Source organism: Phoenix dactylifera, chromosome 2 (genome assembly GCF_009389715.1).
Source record: "Phoenix dactylifera cultivar Barhee BC4 chromosome 2, palm_55x_up_171113_PBpolish2nd_filt_p, whole genome shotgun sequence".
NCBI lineage: Eukaryota > Viridiplantae > Streptophyta > Magnoliopsida > Arecales > Arecaceae > Phoenix > Phoenix dactylifera.
The window spans coordinates 16,263,233-16,285,818 of NC_052393.1; the positions used below are offsets into that span (position 1 = coordinate 16,263,233).

Below are 22,586 nucleotides of genomic sequence, written 5' to 3' on the forward strand. Positions count from 1 at the left end.
ATAGTAGAAAGAGAGACTCATCTAATAATAATGAGATCATTTCCAGGAGCTGAATTGAGAATTGGAGGTAAGAGAAAAGTCAGAAGTGGAAAGTACTTCCAACCCACCATTGATATTAGAATGAGAATAGAGATAGTCTAGTTGTTTGTTAACATTGGAGTCCGCATAGCGTCATTTGTTATTCCATGTTGCCTTTGCATTCAATTACGTAAGTTCATACCGTTGAAGCTGTAACTACTAATTCACCGCTAAGAAGGTACCACTATTACTCATTTAGTTCCTGATGTAGGCCCAAATTTGACGCTCAAAACTTATTTCAACCGGACTCAGATTCCTAAGCGGATCGGGATAAGAAAAGTCACAGGTAGCCCTCCTCTTAATTTGGGACTCTATTGAGTCCAATCCCAGCCAGACCGTGACTCCACTACAAAAGCAGGGCTAGGAGATCCAGGTACACATTGCGCATCTTATGTAGATATTATATCACTATTTTGCTCTTTAGAAATTCTTCTACTCTTCTGTTCTCCAAAGCTCTGTATAACTAAAGCATTATAGTTCCTCAGCTAGATTAGTTTTGGTAACCTTCGATATCTTTTTGGTTCTTCTTCTGTGCAAATCGGAGTTCTTCTTAGAGCAGATTCTCCTGTGCATCTCGACCTTTTTTTTCTTTGTTGAGACATCTCGACCTTCATCGGACACACTCCTGTTTTCCATCTTCCCTTCGACCAGAGTTGAATCAATCGGATGCTTTCTCCCCAAAAAACATGGGAGTACAATTTCACTGAATAACAAAATGGATTCTCAGTGGCCAAGGCTGGAGGCTTCGAGTATTATTATGGCACTTTATTTTTCGATAGTAGCCAAAATTATGGCACTTTATTTGAGTGTACTGAAGTACGCCTGGAGCACACCACAAACCAAATAATCCCACCACTTGGATATCCATCAGAACACCTCATAAGGAATTGAACAAAACCTGCCCCTTCATGAGGCTGGTCCCAGATCAGCACAACTGTGAGGAGTGGTTGGCTAGAGCCGGACAAGTTCAGGGGTGGCATGGCACCCTGTTTCATAAGATCATGAATAGATAAATAGATACAGAATGTGATTAATCTGACATATTAACCAAGGTTAGAAGCTTATGGGATAAAGATATCAGAGAAAAACATGGAACAACTACAAACTTCTCATTCTTGGAAAAATAACTCTTCCAGTGCATGACTCAACCACATCCCTACAGCTTCTTGAGGCATGACATGATCACCTGTGGATGCTTAATTAGCTGCTCCCAATAATGTCACTATAGGTGCTCTTGATTTTTTCTATCAAAGCTTCCCTGAAACCCATTAAACAAAAGAACGACGATAAGGATATGGCAGCAAAACCCTTACCAGGGGATATTTCACGTCTAACAGAAGAAGAAAATAACATCTATTGTTGATAATGAAAATAATGAGGATTATTAATGCTATGATTGTCGTTCATATATAAACATGGTTTTACCCAATATCTCCAAATGAGATAATTATACCAACTTGCTAAATTAAATTCCCAAGCCTAAACTTCATTTTTTTGTCGAAGTAGTGAATGATAGCCACAAACTCATGGTATCATTTGCTGTGAAATAAAAAGCCGTTAAATAGGGAACTGATTTATTCTCCTCCCAATCTTGATTTGACTCAATCAATGCACTCTGGCTTGATGAAAGCGCAGGGCATCATACATTGGTGAAAAGACTGTCCATGAATAAGAACTATTGCCGTTAAGTAAATCGACCTTAATTTAATTGGAGCATATGTGAAGGATTAAATTAATCTGCTGAACCATTGCACTCGGATAGCCTAACAAATATGAAGCAACAATATCTCATAAAATAACAAATTAGGACCAAACAAGTGGTTGTCTATGTCACCACAAACCATGGAGGCAGAACCAAAAGAAACTGGTGTAAAACCATCTGATAAAAGTCCAATGATTCCTGATCAAATTTCCTAAATGACGAAACTTGACTGAACATAAGGTTCATAGAATACTACTAATAATTGTAGTTGATTTATAAGATAGAAAATAGTCATGGTTGCAGTCATTCGTCATATCAACTTATTTTTCTTGACTCCCCTGTCCTAAAAAGAATCAAAATCCCATGATTTCACTGAATTATGATAAACTTTGGTAGCAAATAGATGGGTTTTTTTTTTGAAGGATAGCAAATAGGTGGTTATTTAAGTCTTAAAATTGTCCCAAAGACCATCTTTGACAAAAAGGCATCGACATGAAAAGATGTGAGCATGAAATCGACCTCTACATGATTATGATAAACCTGGATTTCTAAGACTATAATTTGGAGTAACCATCAAGCCTTGTCCCAACTTCTTGGGGTCGGCTTTGTGAATCCTTCTGATTGTTTGCATCAGTCACTATTTTTATGGGCTATATCTGAAGTTGCTGGATTGCTCACTAATTCTTTTCCTTACAACTTCCACTAATGTTAGACCTTTTGCTACAGATTCAAGCACCTCTCCACATGAAAACCTCCTCATATCTTTGTTGCACATGCCTATACAATCTATATCGGTTCTCAGTCACTATATATTCACGTAGTGCAACACCCAAGTCTCCTCTAATGGATCCATTCCGCAATCTATCTTCCTTCTTCTGTCACACAAGCACTTCAACAAGATCAATGTGTTTTTCCCTTTTTTATTGCCCAACATTTTGAACCATTTATTGTAGCCTAATTTTCCTTCTACAGAATGATCTCTTGATTTATCAAAACATCCAATCGATCACCTTCAGATCTCAAAAACATCTCTTCATTTCATTCTAGCTCAAAATATAATTGCTATATCTTTGCTGTTTATATATTTGATCCATGATAACCTGTCACATTATGCTACTGTTGGTCATGAATTTTAAACCATATAATTTGGAGAAAACATTTTGAAGAAGGTATGTGATGGATGAAACAAATAATTTGGATGATATTCTATGTTCGTGTAGTATTTATATTAATCCATTCTATATTTATGGAACAATACATTGACTAATGAAAGAAGCTATAATTCACTTGTATCAAAGTGGTGCTTATAAACAAAATGATTTTTATGTAAGAAGTTTTGGCAGCAGAAGAGTATAATGACCAGAACCATAATGGTCTAGAAGTTTTCTTGTGAAGTGAAAGTTTCTATCAAGCGTAAATGAAGTTTCTATTGAGCATATAGGCAAGAATAAATAATCAATAAGTGCCCCATGATCATTTGTCCCGATCCTATATTGCTAGCATTGGTTCTTTGAATTCAAGTGCCAATACTGGTGGTTGTGCTGGTCACCGGCTGGCATAGCATGTGCTGTGCCATGGCATGCGAGAAAAAAGAAAAAAAAATCTTTTGGTTTCATTTCTAGAGATACCATGACATATCATCTCATGTTGAACTGGCATGGGGACCGGTGCAGCTTTCTATGTGGCAATGCACAGTATCAAGCATGCATGCATGCCAAGTAACCGCACCAGCCTAGTGCAGCACAGCGTGGTAGGCATGGACTGGCATTTGAATCCTTGATTGCTTGGCATATAGATTCACGTAGGTTAGAGGTATACTAGTTCTATTCTTTCACCCATTTTATTTTTCTGGATGATTCTAGAATGAAATTACTACACAAGGAGACATTTAAGATTGTTGGGAATTTTTAAGAAATAAATCATTCATTTGGTTTATGACAGATATCTGAACAATGGATATAGATAATGCATGATTCATGAAAATATAAAACTGAATTTTCGAGAACATGAAAGATTACATTGATAATAGTACTAAATATTTTAGGTACATTGTGTGCAAATATGTGGGTGCATTGGAAGCAGCTAATGAAAACATACATTGCAATCAGTGATTGTTAGAAATTAAATAATTTACAAATAATCCTAGTTTTTCTTTCTTCCAATTTATATTTGCATTTCAAAGCCTTTTTTTTGACTTCGAGTAAGAAGTTCATTGTTACAATGACTTTCAAAAATTAAAAAATGCTTTGAGGGTTGACAACTTCGCATGTCTTCCACTAGTAAAGAAGCATCCTACTCATGGAATACAAGGATTAAAAGCTAATTAGGTGGGCAGGGGTATGTGAATGGAAATCTTCACTCTGTTGCTTGATTCATATAACCCACCTAGAGAACATGAAGAAGGGGAATCTAGTAAATAATCCTAAGCATCATCCTAATCTATTGCACTTAACATGACTAGCTATCACCACTGCAGATTTCAAGCAGGTTTTGGAAAATATAATTGATAGTAAATTATTTCCTTTTGCAAACAATTTCCTATTAGCAGATAAGAGATTCTATCACCACCATGTTAGGTAGATTGTGAGCCTCATAAACATACAGTTGTTTATATAGTGAAAGGGGTTTAGTCACATGACAGTGATAGGACATAAAGTTATAGTAGGAATATGATTCAAAGTAGCAGAGTTTGAGTCTACCTGTCAGGCTTGAAAACCAGGTTACGATATGCAAACCACTGTACAGGTAACAAAGAAAAATTAGTAGTAACATATGAAAGTTTTGGCAAGAAAACAATCTAATTTAACAGTCTAGAGAATAGTTAACTATTCATGAAAAAATAATAAACTCAACATTACACTTTTCATGCATGCTGTGGATGAAAGACAAATATTAAATTGTCTTCATGCTGTATTTAGCTTGGATCAGGAAACACTAAACAGTATGGCTGATGCGCAAAGTTTCCATACCTCGAACAGATAACTTTTTATATATGAAAAGTTAATTTCCTCGAGTATACACTGCAGCTGCCATGGATCCCAGCTCTAAATACTAAATAGAAGATTCTCCCTATTCCACTTTATCATTGAGGCACAGAACAGAATTGGACTCGGACTATGCACTCTCTGGGCAAATAAAGACCATTCATCTCCATTTACATAATGATGCAATAGATGTTTGGCTTTATGAAGATGATATACTTCAAAAAAAAAAAAGGATTATGTATGAAGGACTACTTGGACAGATCATATGCATTTGTACAAAATGCTAGATGAATCCTTTATGATACCACACATGGTTGCATAACAGAAGGGAAAAAAATATAATTACATGGTTTTCTGTCACTAGATATCATGTTCATAAAAAAGAGCCACAAGTAAGAACTTACCCCTGTGTAACCGATTCCTACAAGTTCAAGAACACCAGGAACTATAGGAAGCCTATCAATTGCCTGCACACATAAATTCATTTTCAAAATCTTCATTAAGAATCTGAAATTTCTCAGACAGAGATTAAAGTTCCTTACAGAAATTAAAGATGCTTGGTTTTGAAACTATTTGATCTTGGCATTAATGGTGAGACTCTATGTACATTAACTATTTATCTACATTGTTGCTGAGATTGGCAATATCATGTTTTTAATTACCGAGATCATTCCACTGGTGCTCCAGAGTGCAACAGCTACAGCAAACGCAAGGGAAGTCACTGCATACTTATCTTCAAGTCTTTCCCACTGTCTACAAAAAATAGTCATAGTTGTAATCTTATATTTCCCACAACATAGATGGAATATCCTTGATTTTGAATATGTACTGAAAAATAATAATGAAAAACAGACCGCTTCTTGCATGGTTTTCACAATTTCTGGAAGCTCAGTCGCAACTTCAGCAGGTGTTTCTCCTGTGGCCATGGTGATAACATTTCTTGCAATTTTTTGACCTAGATCAGTACAAGCAAGATGACAGAATTAAGTTAGCGCTTTCTCTGTTTTACTGTTGCATTAGTGGAGTTCATGCGAACAATAAGGTAGTTAACACCTACCTTCCTATTGGACTTAGGTACCTAATTTAACTAACAGCTACAAAGATAGCTAGAAAACAATTACATCAACCTGGCTCAGTTTAAAGACCATGCTTAAATTAGGATCAATTCTTTTTTGAGAGAAAGTTAGGCATCTAAATGCCTAACAAGTTTTCAGTAAGGCACTGAGGACCAGTTCTTGAATAACACAACCAAGACATGATTGGTCTCAAAGCAAACAAAACCAAGGTTTCATGTATCATGCCAGCTGTGCACCTAGGATGGTTAGATGTAGATGAATAGATCTTTCTTAGATCTAGGGGTTTTCAGATTTTGTCAGGGGAAAATGTTGCAACATAAGGTGACTTTTCAAAAACAGCACCGTGATAATGAGAAAGATAAATAGCAGGTTACTATGATATCCACTTGGCTGAAGTTCATCAATACCCCCTGCTCTCATAGTTTCCACATTGTGTTAAACTTTTATTGCAAATACTCGGCCATCATATTTATATGGATGCAAACTAATCAGCTGCTATTAAGCCTTTCAAGTTAAAATCCAGAAGCTGATGGCATGAGAATACAATATTAAAAGTTCAAATTAGGTGCCTTCTAGAGTCCCTCAGTTTTCGAACGCAATTTGGTTCACAAATCAGTATACCTACCATACAGTTAATAGTCTCTCTGGAGGTATAAGTTGATGTATCAGCATTAGGCATGTAAGCTCAAAAATCCGATTTCAAGTATGTGCATATATTGGCCAGATCACTTCTATAACTTGACCGTACCATGAAATGATGATTTTACACCCCCATGCACCTCCTCCATTGCATCACTCCCCCACCCCCTCCAAAAAAAGAGTGGGGGGATTGCAGCAGTTGCAGCAGTTTGCTTTTCTTTCATTTAACCAATGCCAATAATACCCTCAAAACAAGGCTACAGTTTGCTAAAATAAATTTCTAGTGGACCATATTGGAATCGAGATTGATTTGTCTTAAGGAGGTTTTAGATGTATATTTTCAAAAAAAAGCACAGGAATACTTTTTTTAAGAAAAATGGAGGCTAGCTGCCACTCATTTAATTGAGAAAATGAAATGGGACAAACAAAAGTGAGCTAAAATTCCTAAAAGAAAAGGAAATAAATAGACATAAAAGCTCATCACAGTAGGTATAATTCACAACCACCCCTAGCACAAGAAACAAGAGTCAAAACTAGGTATCCAAACAAAAAGTCACCCCCAAGCTACAAAATAAAGCAATCACTCCACAAATAGAACAAGAACGTCAGTCATCCTGTTGTGTGATTCTTTCAGCAGTCTCAAAAACTCAGATAAAAACAAACCCCCTTCAGCCTTTTCCTCCTCTAGGGAAAAACTCTCTGTCCTTCCTTTCAAGATCCCGTAATATTAATAGACAATAGGATGTCTGGTGCATAAAGCTTTGTTTGGATCATTTTTCCATTACAAACGCAGGTTGTGATCAAAACATCACCTCGAGAGATCTTGAAGGCAGCAATGATAACTTAATGCATATGAAGAAATATAAAGAAACCAAAGAATAGAGGAATGACAACAGAAAAAGGAGGAGGCAGGGAGAGGCAGACAGTTTATTTAGTTCAACAGGCTGTGCACCCTTTATTTGTTAATTGAATAAATAGTGTTTTCCTTCACTTTTACAGTTTAATGACCAAAATGATCTTCCAATGGCTGGCTGACAAGGAAATATCAATCAAAATATAAACAGGTCTAAAATCCATCTGTCAGATCCCCACTGCCTAATATTAAGCACCATTATGTCTTACCACATATATGCATTACAGGAATCATGATAAAAATGATCAATTAGTAATCATCCAAGCTTATTCTGAAGCCAGAGAATAAAAATTAAAGCTTCTAGCAATTCTCAGGGACTGTCTTCCTGACAAGGTTTTGAGAATTAGTTACTAGCTACTCCCTTGGACATGATATAGATGGAGTGACAATGTTGGCTAGATTTTCTATGGGTTGATTTAGTAGATTACAACCTTATTGGTCCTTCTATCAGGAATTATGCCAAAGTCATAAGTGATTTCAACCATACAGCTTATTAGCTAGACCCTTCAATGGACATGGAATGACGAGTATGGATGATCCTTGGAAATGGCTCTACAACACAGAAATGCCGAGCGCTGGAGTGCATGGAGCACTCATGCATTCATTTCCAAGAGTCATAGAGAGAGCCGTATAACACGTGTGAGAGACCATGCATTCATTTTTATTATGTAGACCGGTGTACCTTTGCTTGTAGTTGGATTCATCGTGAACAAAGGGCTTAATGTGCGTAGGTACGCGACGCGGGGCGGCGGAGGAGGCAGCGTCGGAAGGCCGACGCAGTGCGGGGTCTGCGGACGGGCGGCGGGCGCCTTTCCGTCGGCGAGAGCCGGCGAGGTGAGGCCGCAGGTGGCGCTGGTGGTGGTGGAGGCCATGGCTCTCAGATCTCAGGAGATGAGTTCCCTCCCTCCGTTTCCGTTCTCAGGACCACGCTTAAAGGATTGGAGAAGTGGGGATATTGTGAATAGGCGGAACGCGCATCGCCACTCGTGTTCGTGTGGCATCCGGATGGTGCCAGATTTGAGGAGAGGATAGGAGTTTGTATGGCTTCTCTCATTGGTTGGGACCTCACCGGCAGAGCCTTACCTGTGTTATCCCGTGCTGTGGTGTCAAAGTTTATAGAATGGAAGATAAGGGGACGCACAAACTTACTAAAGATATTAGATTTTTAGTTTTTATTTTTTTTAGCTAATATGATTGCTTTTTGATTTAAAATAAAATTTTGTTTTTATTATTATTTATTTTGATACACCAGTTGCTTACACTAATCTCACATGAGCATATCCAACAGAGTCAAAAAAAAGAAAAAAAAAAAAAAGAATACAGCTCAGTGGTGGGAGAACCTGATCTCTTATTTTAATAAATGTACAACAAAAACTGCATACTTTATATTATATTGTTGTCATTCCACTCTCTTGGCTTTTAACATTTTCAGCCGTGACCCAACCCAAGGTGCCGTGAAATATTTACGCTGGACCGTGCTTACGATATGTTTGTTTAACGAGAGGCAGGCCCGTAACAAACCCTGGCTACAAGTTACAACATTGTCCGAGAAATTTGGATGAATAACAGTCTTGCCTAATAGTATCTGTGTCGGCCTGCAAAAATGCTTCGATTAGAAGGCGATAGACTAACGGGGCCCAATATGCAGCTCCAACCTACCTTTAGAAGAATGAGAAAATCAGAGAGCCTTTTAAATTACACCAATTTCTTTATGTACATGTATATAGAACCTATTGGGGGGAATAAGATTTTTTCCCAAATGACACAAATGCCCCTAAGAAGCCGCACAACCTCCAACCCTGGATGGCCGAAGTCGGCGTCCGACCTCAGAACGCCCGACCTCAAGACGACTGACCTCGAGACCTCCGATCTAAGAAAAACCCCGATGTTCGAGGTCTACTCTTGTCAACCACCTACTACGGCCGTGCACCTCTGAGGTCCGGCCGAGGACCATACCCTGACGCCCCTCTGGCATTTATTGCGCATGGCCGCTGTAACCCTCCGGCTTACTCCACAATAAATGCGGATCTCCGGCTTACTCCACAATAAATGCGGATCTCCGGCTTACTCCACAATAAATGCGGATCTCCAGCTTACTCCACAATAAATGCGGATCTCCGGCTTACTCCACAATTAACGCGGATCTCCGGCTTACTCCACAATTAATGCGCATGGCTCCTGTCATCTACGGACTCTCAGCTCCCCACGGCAAATTAGCCCAGCAGAGTCTAGTCGACTATGATAAGTCTCTGATCTCGGCCATACCTCCGACACCAATGCAATAATTCGCCTGGTAGCGTGCTAGTTCGGGTTGTACGACGCCCTCACCGCCGACATCAGTGCAATAATTCGCCTGACCGTGCGCCGACCTGAACAACATGCCGAGCCGTACTACGGCTTCGCCCTGTTACATCGCAGGTAAACCAACCCCCGCCTATAAAAGGGAGCCTTCGCCTCTCAGGAGGGGGTTGGAAGATTAATGCACTCTACAGATACTGTTTATCTCTCTTTTTACACTATTTGCCCCCTGCCTGACTTGAGCGTCGGAGGGCCGGCGCCGGAAAACCCGGCCACCGGTTCGTGTGCAGGCACCCAGACGGAGGACGCCGCCAGCTGACGGATCGCTGCCCCGCCGCGAGGATCTGCTGCTCCTTCTCTCCGGCCGCCCCAGACGGAGGACGCCGCCCGCCGACCGGTCGCCGCCCCGCAGTGGTGACTCCCCGCTCCCTCTCCTTGACCGAAGATTGCCCCCGGGTCCAATTTCCAGCAACAGTTGGCGCTAGAGGAAGGGCCCGAGTAGCAATCATGAAGTTGAGAAGTAAGGGAGCCTCTAACATCTCCCGGCGTCCCCCGCAAAGTCCCGGACACTCCGTCGGGAATTCCCCAACTCCGGCTGACCCAGTCCCTCAGGTCCAGCCGGAACAGTTCAATGCCCTGGTACAGCAAGTCCAGGCCCTGGCCGCCGCCGTTCAGGGCCTGCGGCTTGAGGAGGCTTTACCGACGCTTCCCCCGCAGGCCCAGGCCCCGCCGGAGCGTCTCCCCAACGGCCCGGTTCTCCCCGGCCAGAATTTACATGGCTCCTCCAGAGCCAACAATGAAGAGCGAACTTCTCCCCGGAGGGAGCTACCGGGGGAAGATTTCAACAGAAGACTCCAGCCTTCTGAGGCTGAGTCAGCCCCGGACCGCCGTGAGCCGGCGCAGACCACGGCGACAGTTCCGCGGGTGGGAGAGCTCGACAGAAAGGTTGAGCACTTGGAGCGCCAAATCGCAGCGCTCCACGGTAAGAAGGCGAGGCAGGAGGGAGACTTTGAGTTCACCACCAAGTCTCCCTTCTCCTGCCAGATCGAGGACGAGCCGGTTCCCGCGAGGTTTAAAATGCCTCAGGTGGAGCCCTACAGCGGAATCACCGACCCTCTCGACCACCTGGAGAGCTATCGGGCCCTCATGGCCCTACAAGGGTCCTCGGAAGCTATACTTTGCAAGGCCTTCCCAGCAACCCTCCGAGGGACCGCTCGGCTTTGGTTTTCTGGACTGAAGCCGGACACGATATCCTCCTTTGAACAACTCGGCAGGCAGTTCGCCACCAACTTTGCTGCCAGCCGACGTCAACGACGGATGTCAGATTCCCTCTTGGACATCAAACAGAAGGAGGGGGAATCTCTTAAGGAGTACCTGGACCGCTTTACCGCCGCCACATGGGAGGTTCGCGAGCTCGACCAGTCGATAGCCATGTCGGCTCTGAAGACTGGGGTTCGCTCCTACCGACTCCTCTTCTCCATCGAGAAGAGCTTTCCGACCGACTTCACCGAGATGTTGGCCCGGGCCCGGAAGTACGCCAAGGCCGAGGAGGCGGTCGCCTCCAGGCGGGGGGCAATTGAGCCCGCCTCAAAGAAGCAGAAGAAGCGTCGCGAGGAGCGCGGCCGACAGAGGAGCCGATCCCCCCGCCATGAGAAGAATCTCCCCCGACTGAGGAGCCCGCCCCGTCAGCAGGGACGACCTCAGCAGAGGACACCTCCCCGACCGAGGTCCCCGCTACGGCCTCGGATGCACCCAGGGAGGTACGACAACTACACACCCATCAATGCTCCTCGGGCCGAGATCCTGATGGAAATTGAGGGTCGGGACTTCTTCCGACCCCCGCCGCCTATGCGAGACACGGGAATTCTCCGTAATCCCAGGAAGTACTGCCGCTTCCACCGAGACCGTGGGCACGACACGGAGGACTGCATCCAGCTCCGGGATGAGATAGAAGCGCTCATCCGTCGAGGAGTACTCAACCGGTTCGTGAGAAACCGGCGCGAGGAAAGAAGGCCGGCGGAGAACGTCGCACCAACCGAAAATCCGGACGACAACAGGCCCATCGCCGGCACCATCAATATGATTGGGAGGGCCTCGGCAGGAGCAGTCGCCCAGGGAGCACCCCCGAAACGCCTCCGCGCTGATGAAGTCATCTCGTTCTCGAACGAGGACTTAGAAGGGGTCGAGACCCCTCACGATGACGCTGTGGTCATCTCAATGATTGTAAATGGGTTTGATGTAAAGCGTGTCCTAGTTGACAATGGAAGCTCAGCCAACATTTTGTACTACCATGCCTACCAAAAAATGGGGCTGCCAGAAGGACATCTCCGGAGAATTAATGCCCCGCTGGTCGGGTTCACCGGAGATTCGGTCCCGGTTGAAGGCGAGGCCAGCTTCCTTGTTACGGTTGGCCTCGCCCCCCGGGAGAGCACTGTGAGGACGGACTTCCTGGTGGTCCGTCTGCCCTCGGTCTACAACGCCATCCTTGGGCGGCCAGGGCTAAACGCCCTTCGAGCCGTGGTTTCAACCCGCCATCTGCTCATGCGGTTCCCCACCGGCCAAAGAGTAGGCGAGGTCCGCGGAGACCAGCTGGTCGCCAAACAATGCTACATGGCGGCCCACGGAGCAAAGCAACCAGCCGAGGCGATGATTCAGCCTACGGGCCCCTCATTGCCCATAGAAACCCTCGATGCGAGGGACACCCTTTGGAAGAAGCAAGTAGAGCCCGGTGAGCTCCTTATTCAAGTTCCACTACAAGAAAATTTTTCCGAGCTAACCGTGCAGGTCGGCTCCGGCCTCGGCGCTCGCGAGAGGGATCGCCTCGTCAGCTTCCTGCGGGACAACGCTGACGTCTTCGCCTGGTCGCCCGCGGACGTGCTAGGAATTGACCCTGAGGTCATGGTCCACCGACTCCAGGTGAGGCCAACCAGCCGGCCTGTAAAGCAGAAGAAAAGAGGCTCCGCCCCGGAACGACAACGAGCTGCGGCTGAGGAGGTGGACAAACTCCTCGGGGTCGGCTTCATCCGGGAGGTCTCCTACCCGGATTGGCTCGCCAACGTAGTCCTCGTAAAGAAGGCCAACGGAAAGTGGCGTATGTGCGTGGACTACACCGACCTAAACAAGGCCTGCCCGAAAGATAGCTTCCCCCTCCCGAACATCGACCAGCTCGTCGACTCCACTTCAGGACACCAACTGCTAACTTTTATGGACGCCTTTTCAGGGTACAATCAAATCCGAATGGCGCCAGAAGACGAGGAGAGGACGGCCTTCATCACCGACAAGGGCACCTACTGCTACAAGGTGATGCCCTTTGGCCTGAAAAACGCTGGGGCCACCTATCAGAGACTGGTCAGCCAAATTTTTAAAGACCAGATCAGCCGGAACATGGAAGTCTATATGGACGACATGCTGGTAAAGAGCCGAGCGGCGGAACGCCACATAGCCGATCTCAACGAGACATTCGCCAAGCTCAGGAGATACCAAATGAAGCTCAACCCGGCGAAGTGCGCGTTCGGGGTCACCTCGGGCAAGTTCCTGGGTTTCATAGTGACCCAGCGCGGAATTGAAGCCAACCCGGAGAAAATCCGGGCACTGCAAGAGATGTCGCCTCCAAAGACAGTTAAGGAGGTGCAGCGGCTCGCGGGGCGGGTTGCCGCCCTGGGAACGTTCGTCTCTCGGTCAGCCGAGCGCTGCCTCCCCTTCTTCAAGAGCCTCAAATGGCCGAAAGACTTCCGGTGGACAGAAGAATGCCAGCAGGCCTTTGAAGAGCTTCGGAGCCTTCTGGCCTCTCCCCCGCTGCTCACCAAGCCCCAGAAAGGCGAGGTCCTTTACTTATATCTGGCCGTCTCCCCAGCTGCAGTAAGCTCAGTCCTCGTCCGGGAAGAGGACAAGCTCCAAAAGCCGGTTTATTACACTAGCCGAGTTCTCAGGGATGCTGAGACCCGATATTCTAAACTTGAGAAGACCATCTTCGCTCTCATCATCTCGGCTCGGAGACTCAGGCCTTACTTCCAAGCCCACACGATAGCTATATTGACCGACCAGCCTATGAAGCAAATATTGCAGAGGTCGGATCGTGCGGGGAGGATCGCCAAATGGGCGGTCGAGCGCGGGGAATTCGACCTCGAATATCGGCCCAGGCCGGCTATCAAAGCTCAGATACTCGCCGACTTCATCGTGGAGTGCACCCTTCCGGACGACCCCGAGCTGCCACCCGAATCCGTGGAGGAGGCCCCGAGGCAGCCATGGGTCCTGCACTCGGACGGGTCTTCGACCTCGAGGGGCAGCGGGGCCGGACTTATCCTCACCAGTCCAGACGGAGTGGTGGCCGAGCAAGCTTTGCGCCTCGAATTTTCGGCCTCGAACAATGAGGCCGAGTATGAGGCCCTCATCGTCGGGCTCAAGCTGGCGAAAGAGCTAAAAGTGGAAGACCTGACGGCCTTCAGCGACTCCCAGCTGGTAGTGAACCAGATCCAAGGAGATTTTAGAGCTAAAGAGCCATCCATGCAAAAGTATCTCCAAAAGGTGCGGAAACTCATATCTGCCCTGAATTCTTTCAATATTCAGTATATTCCCAGAACGAAAAACCTCAGGGCAGACCAGCTATCCAAATTGGCAACCTCCCGCATGAGCGAGCTTCCCAAGGGAACAACGCTCGAGTATCTTCAGATCCCCAGCACGGAGGAACCCGAGCCCACCATGTGCATCGACTCCGAGCCAAGCTGGATCGATGGGCTCGTCTGCTACCTTCAGGACGGAACTCTACCTCATGACGAGACGGAGGCTCGCCGAATCAAGCGCCAGGCCCCCCGGTATGTCTTGTACGAGAATAGACTCTATCGGCGATCATTTACTTCTCCCCTTCTCAGATGCCTCCGCCCCTCCGAGGCGGACTATGCCCTCCGAGAGGTCCATGAAGGGATCTGCGGAAATCACCTGGGGGGTCGGGCATTAGCCCATAAGGTCCTGCGACAAGGATATTATTGGCCCACACTCCAGAAGGATGCAATGGATTTCGTCCGGAAGTGCGATCGGTGCCAACGAAACGCCAATATCCAACGCCGACCTTCAGCTCTGCTGACCTCCATCATCGCCCCCTGGCCGTTTGCCCAATGGGGGATCGACATCCTGGGGCCCTTTCCCCTGGCCACCGGACAGAGAAAGTTCTTGGTCGTCTCCATCGACTACTTCACCAAATGGGTCGAGGCCGAACCCGTCGCCCGGATCACCGAGCAAAAGATGCGGGACTTCGTGTGGAAGTCCATAATCTGCAGATTCGGACTACCCCGTATCCTTATATCTGACAATGGTCGACAATTTGACAATGTTCATTTCAGGGAATTTTGCTCTGAGCTCGGCATTGATCACCGTTTCACCTCGGTCGCTCACCCCCAGACAAACGGAGAAACTGAGGTAACTAACCGCACTATTTTGCAGGGACTCAAGGCTAGGCTTGATCGGTCCAAAGGACAGTGGGTCGAGGACTTGTACAATGTCCTTTGGGCGTACCGGACCACGTTCCGACTGCCCACGGGAGAGACCCCCTTCAACCTAGCATACGGCACTGAGGCCGTCATCCCGTTGGAGATCGGCCTGCCTTCTCCAAGGGTGGAGCATTACGACCCCGACACCAATTCCTCCCAGCTCAGGAGCAACTTGGACCTCGTCGAAGAGACAAGAGAGGTTGTCCGGGTCCGCATGGCGAGATACCAACAGCGAACGGCCCAATACTACAACTCTAGAGTCAAGCCCAAGCTCTTCAAAGTGGGGGACCTCATCCTCAGGAGAGCCGAGGCTTCCCAACCGACCGAGCAAGGAAAGCTCGCCCCAAATTGGGAAGGGCCGTATCAGATCGCCCGGGTACAACGACCAGGGGCATATAAATTAAAGTCCCTAGAGGGGACCCTGATCCCGCGAAGCTGGAACTCCGAGAATCTACGAACGTACTACCAGTAAAACCCCTAGGGGTTCAAGACAATCAGGACAATGGACTCAGCTTCCTTTTCGCAAATAATTCTCTTATCTTGATGGCTGTAATTCTCTTCTAATGTTGGGTCGTCTATGATCCTCAGATTCTCCGGCCAAAATCGGGATGCCTCGAGGCTCGACCGTAGAGTCCCAAACTCCCTCGATCTCGAGAAGTATCGCAGGACGATGAAACATCGGCATGACGCAAGGATCCCTCGACTAAGGTCGGGATGCCCCGAGGGTCGACCGTAGAGAACCAGACTCCCTCGACCTCGGAAAGAAGCCGTGAGGGGTGGAAAGGGTGGCTCCACCCGGGGCGCCACAAAGTGGACCCCCGGGAGCGGTCGACGATCCCCGATCCCCGAAGCGAGCGTTCCCTCGACTAAGGTCGGGATGCCCCGAGGGTCGACCGTAGAGAACCAGACTCCCTCGACCTCGGGAAGCGTCGCAGGTCGGTAGAGCGTGCCTAGACCCGCCGACCTGACGGACGATCCCCCGACTAAGGTCGGGATGCCCCGAGGGTCGACCGTAGAGAACCAGACTCCCTCGACCTCGGGAAGAAGCCGTGAGGGGTGGAAAGGGTGGCTCCACCCGGGGCGCCATAAAGTGGACCCCCCGGAGCGGTCGATGATCTCCGATCCCCGAAGCGAGCGTTCCCTCGACCAAGGTCGGGATGCCCCGAGGGTCGACCGTAGAGAACCAGACTCCCTCGACCCCGGGAAGCGTCGCAGGTCGGTAGAGCGTGCCCAGACCCGCCGACCTGACGGACGATCCTCCGACTAAGGTCGGGATGCCCCGAGGGTCGACCGTAGAGAACCAGACTCCCTCGACCTCGAGAAGAAGCCGTGAGGGGTGGAAAGGGTGGCTCCACCCGGGGCGCCACAAAGTGGACCCCCGGGAGCGGTCGACGATCCTCGATCCCCGAAGCGAGCGTTTCCTCGACCAAGGTCGGGATGCCCCGAGGGTCGACCGTAGAGAACCAGACTCCCTCGACCCCGGGAAGCGTCGCAGGTCGGTAGAGCGTGCCCAGACCCGCCGACCTGACGGACGATCTCCCGACTAAGGTCGGGATGCCCCGAGGGTCGACCGTAGAGAACCAGACTCCCTCGACCTCGGGAAGAAGCCGTGAGGGGTGGAAAGGGTGGCTCCACCCGCGCCACAAAGTGGACCCCCGGGAGCGGTCGACGATCTCCGATCCCCGAAGCGAGCGTTCCCTCGACTAAGGTCGGGATGCCCCGAGGGTCGACCGTAGAGAACCAGACTCCCTCGACCCCGGGAAGCGTCGCAGGACGGTAGAGCGTGCCCAGACCCGCCGACCTGACGGACGATCCCCCGACTAAGGTCGGGATGCCCCGAGGGTCGACCGTAGAGAACCAGACTCCCTCGACCTTGGGAAGAAGCCGTGAGGGGTGGAAAGGGTGGCTCCACCCGGGGCGCCATAAAGTGGACCCCCGGGAGCGGTCGACGATCTTCGATCCCCGAAGCGAGCGTTCCCTCGACCAAGGTCGGGATGCCCCGAGGGTCGACCGTAGAGAACCAGACTCCCTCGACCCCGGGAAGCGTCGCAGGTCGGTAGAGCGTGCCCAGACCCGCCGACCTGACGGACGATCCCCCGACTAAGGTCGGGATGCCCCGAGGGTCGACCGTAGAGAACCAGACTCCCTCGACCTCGGGAAGAAGCCGTGAGGGGTGGAAAGGGTGGCTCCACCCGGGGCGCCACAAAGTGGACCCCCAGGAGCGGTCGACGATCCCCGATCCCCGAAGCGAGCGATCCCCCGACTAAGGTCGGGACGCCCCGAGGTCCGACCATAGGGTCTCAAGCTCCCTTGACCTCGCAGAGAGCTACAAATCAATAAAGCCTCCCCAAATCCTCTCAACCTCGGCGGGCGCCGTTGGGTCCGTGAGAAGCCCGAGCCCCCTTAAAGTCAAGAATGACTCCGAAGGTCGACGAGGAAGGGAGGCAACCTACTCCACCATGCGAAGCATAACTCTGAGAATGCAAGAGGTACATCTAACTAGACGCCCTCCTTGTCAAATTTTATCTACATACTGCTGAGCGGAATCTCATCCAACGTCGGAGTCTTATCTTGCCCCAAGGCCGGGCTTCTCCAATAGGTCGGCTTAAGACCGACCTCCTAATTACATTATGCGTGCTCCGTCCGACAAACCTCCACAATTTGTACAAAGTCTTCATAAATTGGGGCCCAACTCGGCTCCCCTACGTAAACTCCGATGTTTAGCTGAGAAAGTGGTCCCGGCCACGAGTGCACCAGCCAAACACAGATACCAAGGCAATCTTTGAAAATCCCTGCCTTGCTTACCAAAATCTCGGCAGAGTCCGAAAACGATAACCATGAAAACTCCGAGAAGCGCAAGGGTGCGGACGAGACTCGCCCCCCAACTTTAGCAATAGACTTTACTTCCCACGTCCGAGCCCACAAGCCGCTCGAACTCGGAAGTCGGGGGTAGTATTGGGAGGAATAAGATTTTTCCCCAAATGACACAAATGCCCCAAGAAGCCGCACAACCTCCAACCCTGGACGGCCGAAGTCGGCGTCCGACCTCGGAACGCCCGACCTCAAGACGACTGACCTCGAGACCTCCGATCTAAGAAAAACCCCGATGTTCGAGGTCTACTCTTGTCAACCACCTACTACGGCCGTGCACCTCTGAGGTCCGGCCGAGGACCATACCCTGACGCCCCTCTGGCATTTATTGCGCATGGCCGCTGTAACCCTCCGGCTTACTCCACAATAAATACGGATCTCCGGCTTACTCCACAATAAATGCGGATCTCCGGCTTACTCCACAATTAACGCGGATCTCCGGCTTACTCCACAATTAATGCGTATGGCTCCTGTCATCTACGGACTCTCAGCTCCCCACGGCAAATTAGCCCAGCAGAGTCTAGTCGACTATGATAAGTCTCTGATCTCGGTCATACCTCCGACACCAATGCAATAATTCGCCTGGTAGCGTGCTAGTTCGGGTTGTACGACGCCCTCACCGCCGACATCAGTGCAATAATTCGCCTGACCGTGCGCCGACCTGAACAACATGCCGAGCCGTACTACGGCTTCGCCCTGTTACATCGCAGGTAAACCAACCCCCGCCTATAAAAGGGAGCCTTCGCCTCTCAGGAGGGGGTTGGAAGATTAATGCACTCTACAGATACTGTTTATCTCTCTTTTTACACTATTTGCCCCCTCCCTGACTTGAGCGTCGGAGGGCCGGCGCCGGAAAACCCGGCCACCGGTTCGTGTGCAGGCACTCAGACGGAGGACGCCGCCAGCTGACGGATCGCCGCCCCGCCGCGAGGATCTGCTGCTCCTTCTCTCCGGCCGCCCCAGACGGAGGACGCCGCCTGCCGACCGGTCGCCGCCCCGCAGTGGTGACTCCCCGCTCCCTCTCCTTGACCGAAGATTGCCCCCGGGTCCAATTTCCAGCAACAGAACCCATCCAACAGTTCACTCTTTTAGAGAAGTCCATGTGTATGGGGATTAGGAAGGCCAACCAAAGCCGCTGTCTGGTTGGCCGGTTTTGTTGCTTCTCGCATGGTTCGCACCTACGGAATGTGGTGCGTACTCGGTAATTTAACTAAAGTTACCCGGTTAAAAAACCACCGACACAGCAAGATAAATTAAAAAACACCTCAATATTTTTTTAGAAAACTAATTTCGATCCATAAAAAATAATTATGCATCTATTTTTCTAAGAAAGTTATGCAAAATATTTATTATACCTTTAATAAAGAAAAAGATTTTATCTATAAATTTTGATGACTTAAGAATAGTTTTGGAAAAAAAATGTCCCAATTTGTAACAGGTGGAAAAACCGTTTTCCATATTTCTCATATTTTTTTAATAAAAATCTTATTTTCATAAAAATGCTATTTTTTATTAAAAAATTCTACCAAACAAGAAGTATTTCTTCGTTTTCTCGTTGACCACACTTTTCCTTCTTTACACGCAAAGTCGCAAACTAAATGAGTCCGCATGGAGGTAGATAAATGCTAAGTAGCAGGCTGCTAGCACGAAAGCTGATAGCACCGTCTCACCGATCCTTAATACAAAATGTATACGGACATTATAAATTATTTTTATGGAAAGAAGCTGATGTGCTATGTTAGAAACTTTACCAAACCTACAAGTCTCTATTGATATAATATTTAGCATGCTCGTATCAATGGATGCAATAAAATAAATATTATAAACAAAGAAAGCATGCAAGGAATACAAATATAAAATCATCGCGTGCATGTATTTTGCTTCGATAGCAACTAAAGAAGCAAGCTCTAAATCTTGTATTAGATTCTTCACGATTGAACGAGTACTTGCTAAAAGCTATTGAGGAATTGCTGGAAGGCTCTACCAGAGATTCGAAAGGTGATTATTGTCGAATCTATTCTTCTGAAAGCTCCCAAAAATACTAGTGCAGCAGACGGTCTTTTCCATCTTCTTGTTCGATCTAATCCCAAATGCCGAACTTAAGACTGCTTGCGAGGGTTTGTGTGGACCTATGTATGTTTATAAGACTAGCCAAATATGGTTGGAAGGTAACTCATTCACAGTTATACAATGGATTAATAGCTTTTCCACTTTCTCTCTGAATCGTATCCCTATTCTTCAAGATACATATATGGCAGATCAAAAGAGCTCTTTTAGCTTTCAAAGCCACTAGTATATTCAGGGAAGGAAACCAATCAACTGATTGGTTAGCAAGTGAAGTTATCAAAGCTGATAGAGATTATGTGGAGACCTCTTTAGTTCCTTCCTCATTGTCTGTCATCATGCAGGCAGATGCTTTTAAGTGTACTCATGTTAGATTTTAATTTTGAGACTTGCAACTCCTCAACTACACCCCCGGAAAGAGGGAAAGAAAGGAGTACGATTTCTTAGCAAGGGAAGATAGCTTCCCTCGAGTCAAAGTTATGGATGCTTTTCCCAATACTTTCGTTATGGAATTTTCCAAATAATATAGCTTTAATTATCCTTGTTGGATTTGGTTTAAGCTTTTGCTGTAATTTACTAAAATGTCTAGCAAGAGTTGTTTTTATTTACAAGCTTCTTCTTCTTCTTCTTCATTTTTTTTTTTTTGCTTATAGAAGCTTATGTACTTCAGTTATCATTATTTATGTGCCTTCATGGATACCGAGGACGAAGATGAGAGTATTAAACATTTGTGCTAGTTAACCAGTTTAGTTAAGCAAATTCAAACATATTATGCCAAATTTGCAATCTTCCATTTATCATCACTTACTTGTCATATAAAATTGTTATGTAACTAATTGATCAAAAAAAAAAGCTTCAAAATGAAATGAAATAGTTCCACAACATATATTAGGGTTAACAAAGAAATTTCTTGGAAGATGGCTGATCATTTGTTGGGACATTCAACCCTACCGCCCACATGGCGAAGACAAACGAGGGAAACAAAAGGGGCAGGGAGGCTCCAACAAAAAAGCTAAGCAATACGAGAGACAAAACCTGGTGGGGAACTCCAACTTGGAGTCCACACTGTTTAAGAAAATAAGTATGGACAATCTAACTTCTCAACAAGTTTTCGAACTTGACAGAATTTTGCGCAGCCTCGTTCTCTAGTCACAACCATAGCATCATGAAGAGCGAGCGAGTGCTTTTGCCTCCTAGGTTGATGTCGCGTTGCACCGATGAAGGTTTAACAAACGAAGAGTAAGCGTTGTGATCCCGAGCCACCATTCTAATCCCAAAAACTTGATCAAAACAAGAAAGAAGCGTCAGCTGTTGAACTTAGTAGTATCTATAGGAGAGAGAGCTCCCGAACGGTTCAGATGGGTTCGAGTCCAGACCAAGACTGCTTGGATCGGGCTTGGGCCTAATAATAGGGCCCAAACAATTTTAGATCAGCCTTGGGCTTTAGTCCAGTCTCGAACTCCAAGCTTGAATCATTCTAATTCTAATATGAATTCATTATTAGAATCCTCTAAAAGAAGCTTTTTTTGCCGGGCCGAGTATTTTGGGCCAGCCTAGAATTTTAGATTAGTAGGGTCAATTGGAGTTGGGCCTAGCTTTTAGGCTAAAATGGGCTTATATGGATTGGGTCAAACTGGTTGCAAGTTGGGTTTTAGAAGGAAATTTCAGGTTTAACCCCAGCTTAAAACCTTAAAAATCTTTTAGGCCAGGTTCGAACAGGCGAGTAGCCTAGCCTAACTCCAGCCCTAACGGGTGATGCTGCCGAAGTCACCCCTTCATCTCCAAAATGCTGCTACTAGGGCAGCTGAGCATCATAATGATCCATTGCCATAGCTCATATTTTCCGAAACATCCTCGGTGAAATAATAGCATGATTAATATTTCACAATTACAGGACTTCCATTTAGGTATAACCTATTAAGGAAATGAAGCATGCCCCCATTAAAAGCATCCCTCAATATTCTATGGCACCCGACCCAACCAACCCACATACGTTCCAACGCTAGCGACATCGAAACAAGAGATGCGAGATGGTCTCAGCCTGCAAACTACAAACAGGACAAGCAGAGTCTGAACTAAGATGGATTATAATGATAGTAATTATACTGCATAAAATAATTCAAATTATATTTTATCTTTTCCTCCCTTATGTCTGGATTCCATTATAACTTGGTGGGTGTTGTTTCAAAAAAATATAAGAATTTACTTTAGATCCTTTTTTTGTCGGGGGGGGGGGGGGGGGGGGGGGGGGGGGGGTGAAATTTTGGGATTCAACTTACAAGATTTCAATCTAAAATTTTTAGTACTGAACAAAAGATATGAAAGAGAAGGTAATCCTATGTTCATAGAGAAGATTGCTTTATTATTTTTATTTTTTTAAAACACAGAGTCTCTTCCTCTCAATCTTTGCCAGTCTCTCCGAATCATTTTGATCCTCTAAATCTTCACTAACTTGGTAAGAAGTCGACCAAATTCTCT

The 22,586-nt window shown here is 46.9% G+C and overlaps 1 protein-coding gene across 1 annotated transcript; it reads right to left on the reverse strand.

Moving 5' to 3' along the window:
• Nucleotides 1–1,039: 1,039 nt before the first annotated feature.
• Nucleotides 1,040–8,399, reverse strand: LOC103712789 (protein CURVATURE THYLAKOID 1B, chloroplastic). Its single transcript, XM_008799412.3, has 6 exons — nucleotides 8,075–8,399; nucleotides 5,619–5,719; nucleotides 5,427–5,513; nucleotides 5,169–5,231; nucleotides 4,480–4,517; nucleotides 1,040–1,336 (listed from the first exon to the last, which is right to left on the reverse strand). The coding sequence occupies exons 1-6, from the start codon at nucleotides 8,262–8,264 to the stop codon at nucleotides 1,279–1,281; spliced, it is 537 nt and encodes a 178-aa protein (XP_008797634.1). The 5' UTR covers nucleotides 8,265–8,399; the 3' UTR covers nucleotides 1,040–1,278.
• Nucleotides 8,400–22,586: the final 14,187 nt, after the last annotated feature.

What these genes read in the sequence shown, in the direction of transcription:
- LOC103712789 (XM_008799412.3), bottom strand. Translation starts at nt 8,264, where the DNA reads ATGGCCTCCACCACCACCAGCGCCACCTGCGGCCTCACCTCGCCGGCT. An exon ending in TAGGAATCGGTTACACAGGG is followed by an intron (nt 4,518 to 5,168) that starts GTAAGTTCTTAC and finishes TTACCTGTACAG; the next exon opens with TGGTTTGCATATCGTAACCT. An exon ending in CTGGTTTTCAAGCCTGACAG is followed by an intron (nt 1,337 to 4,479) that starts GTAGACTCAAAC and finishes AATGGGTTTCAG; the next exon opens with GGAAGCTTTGATAGAAAAAA.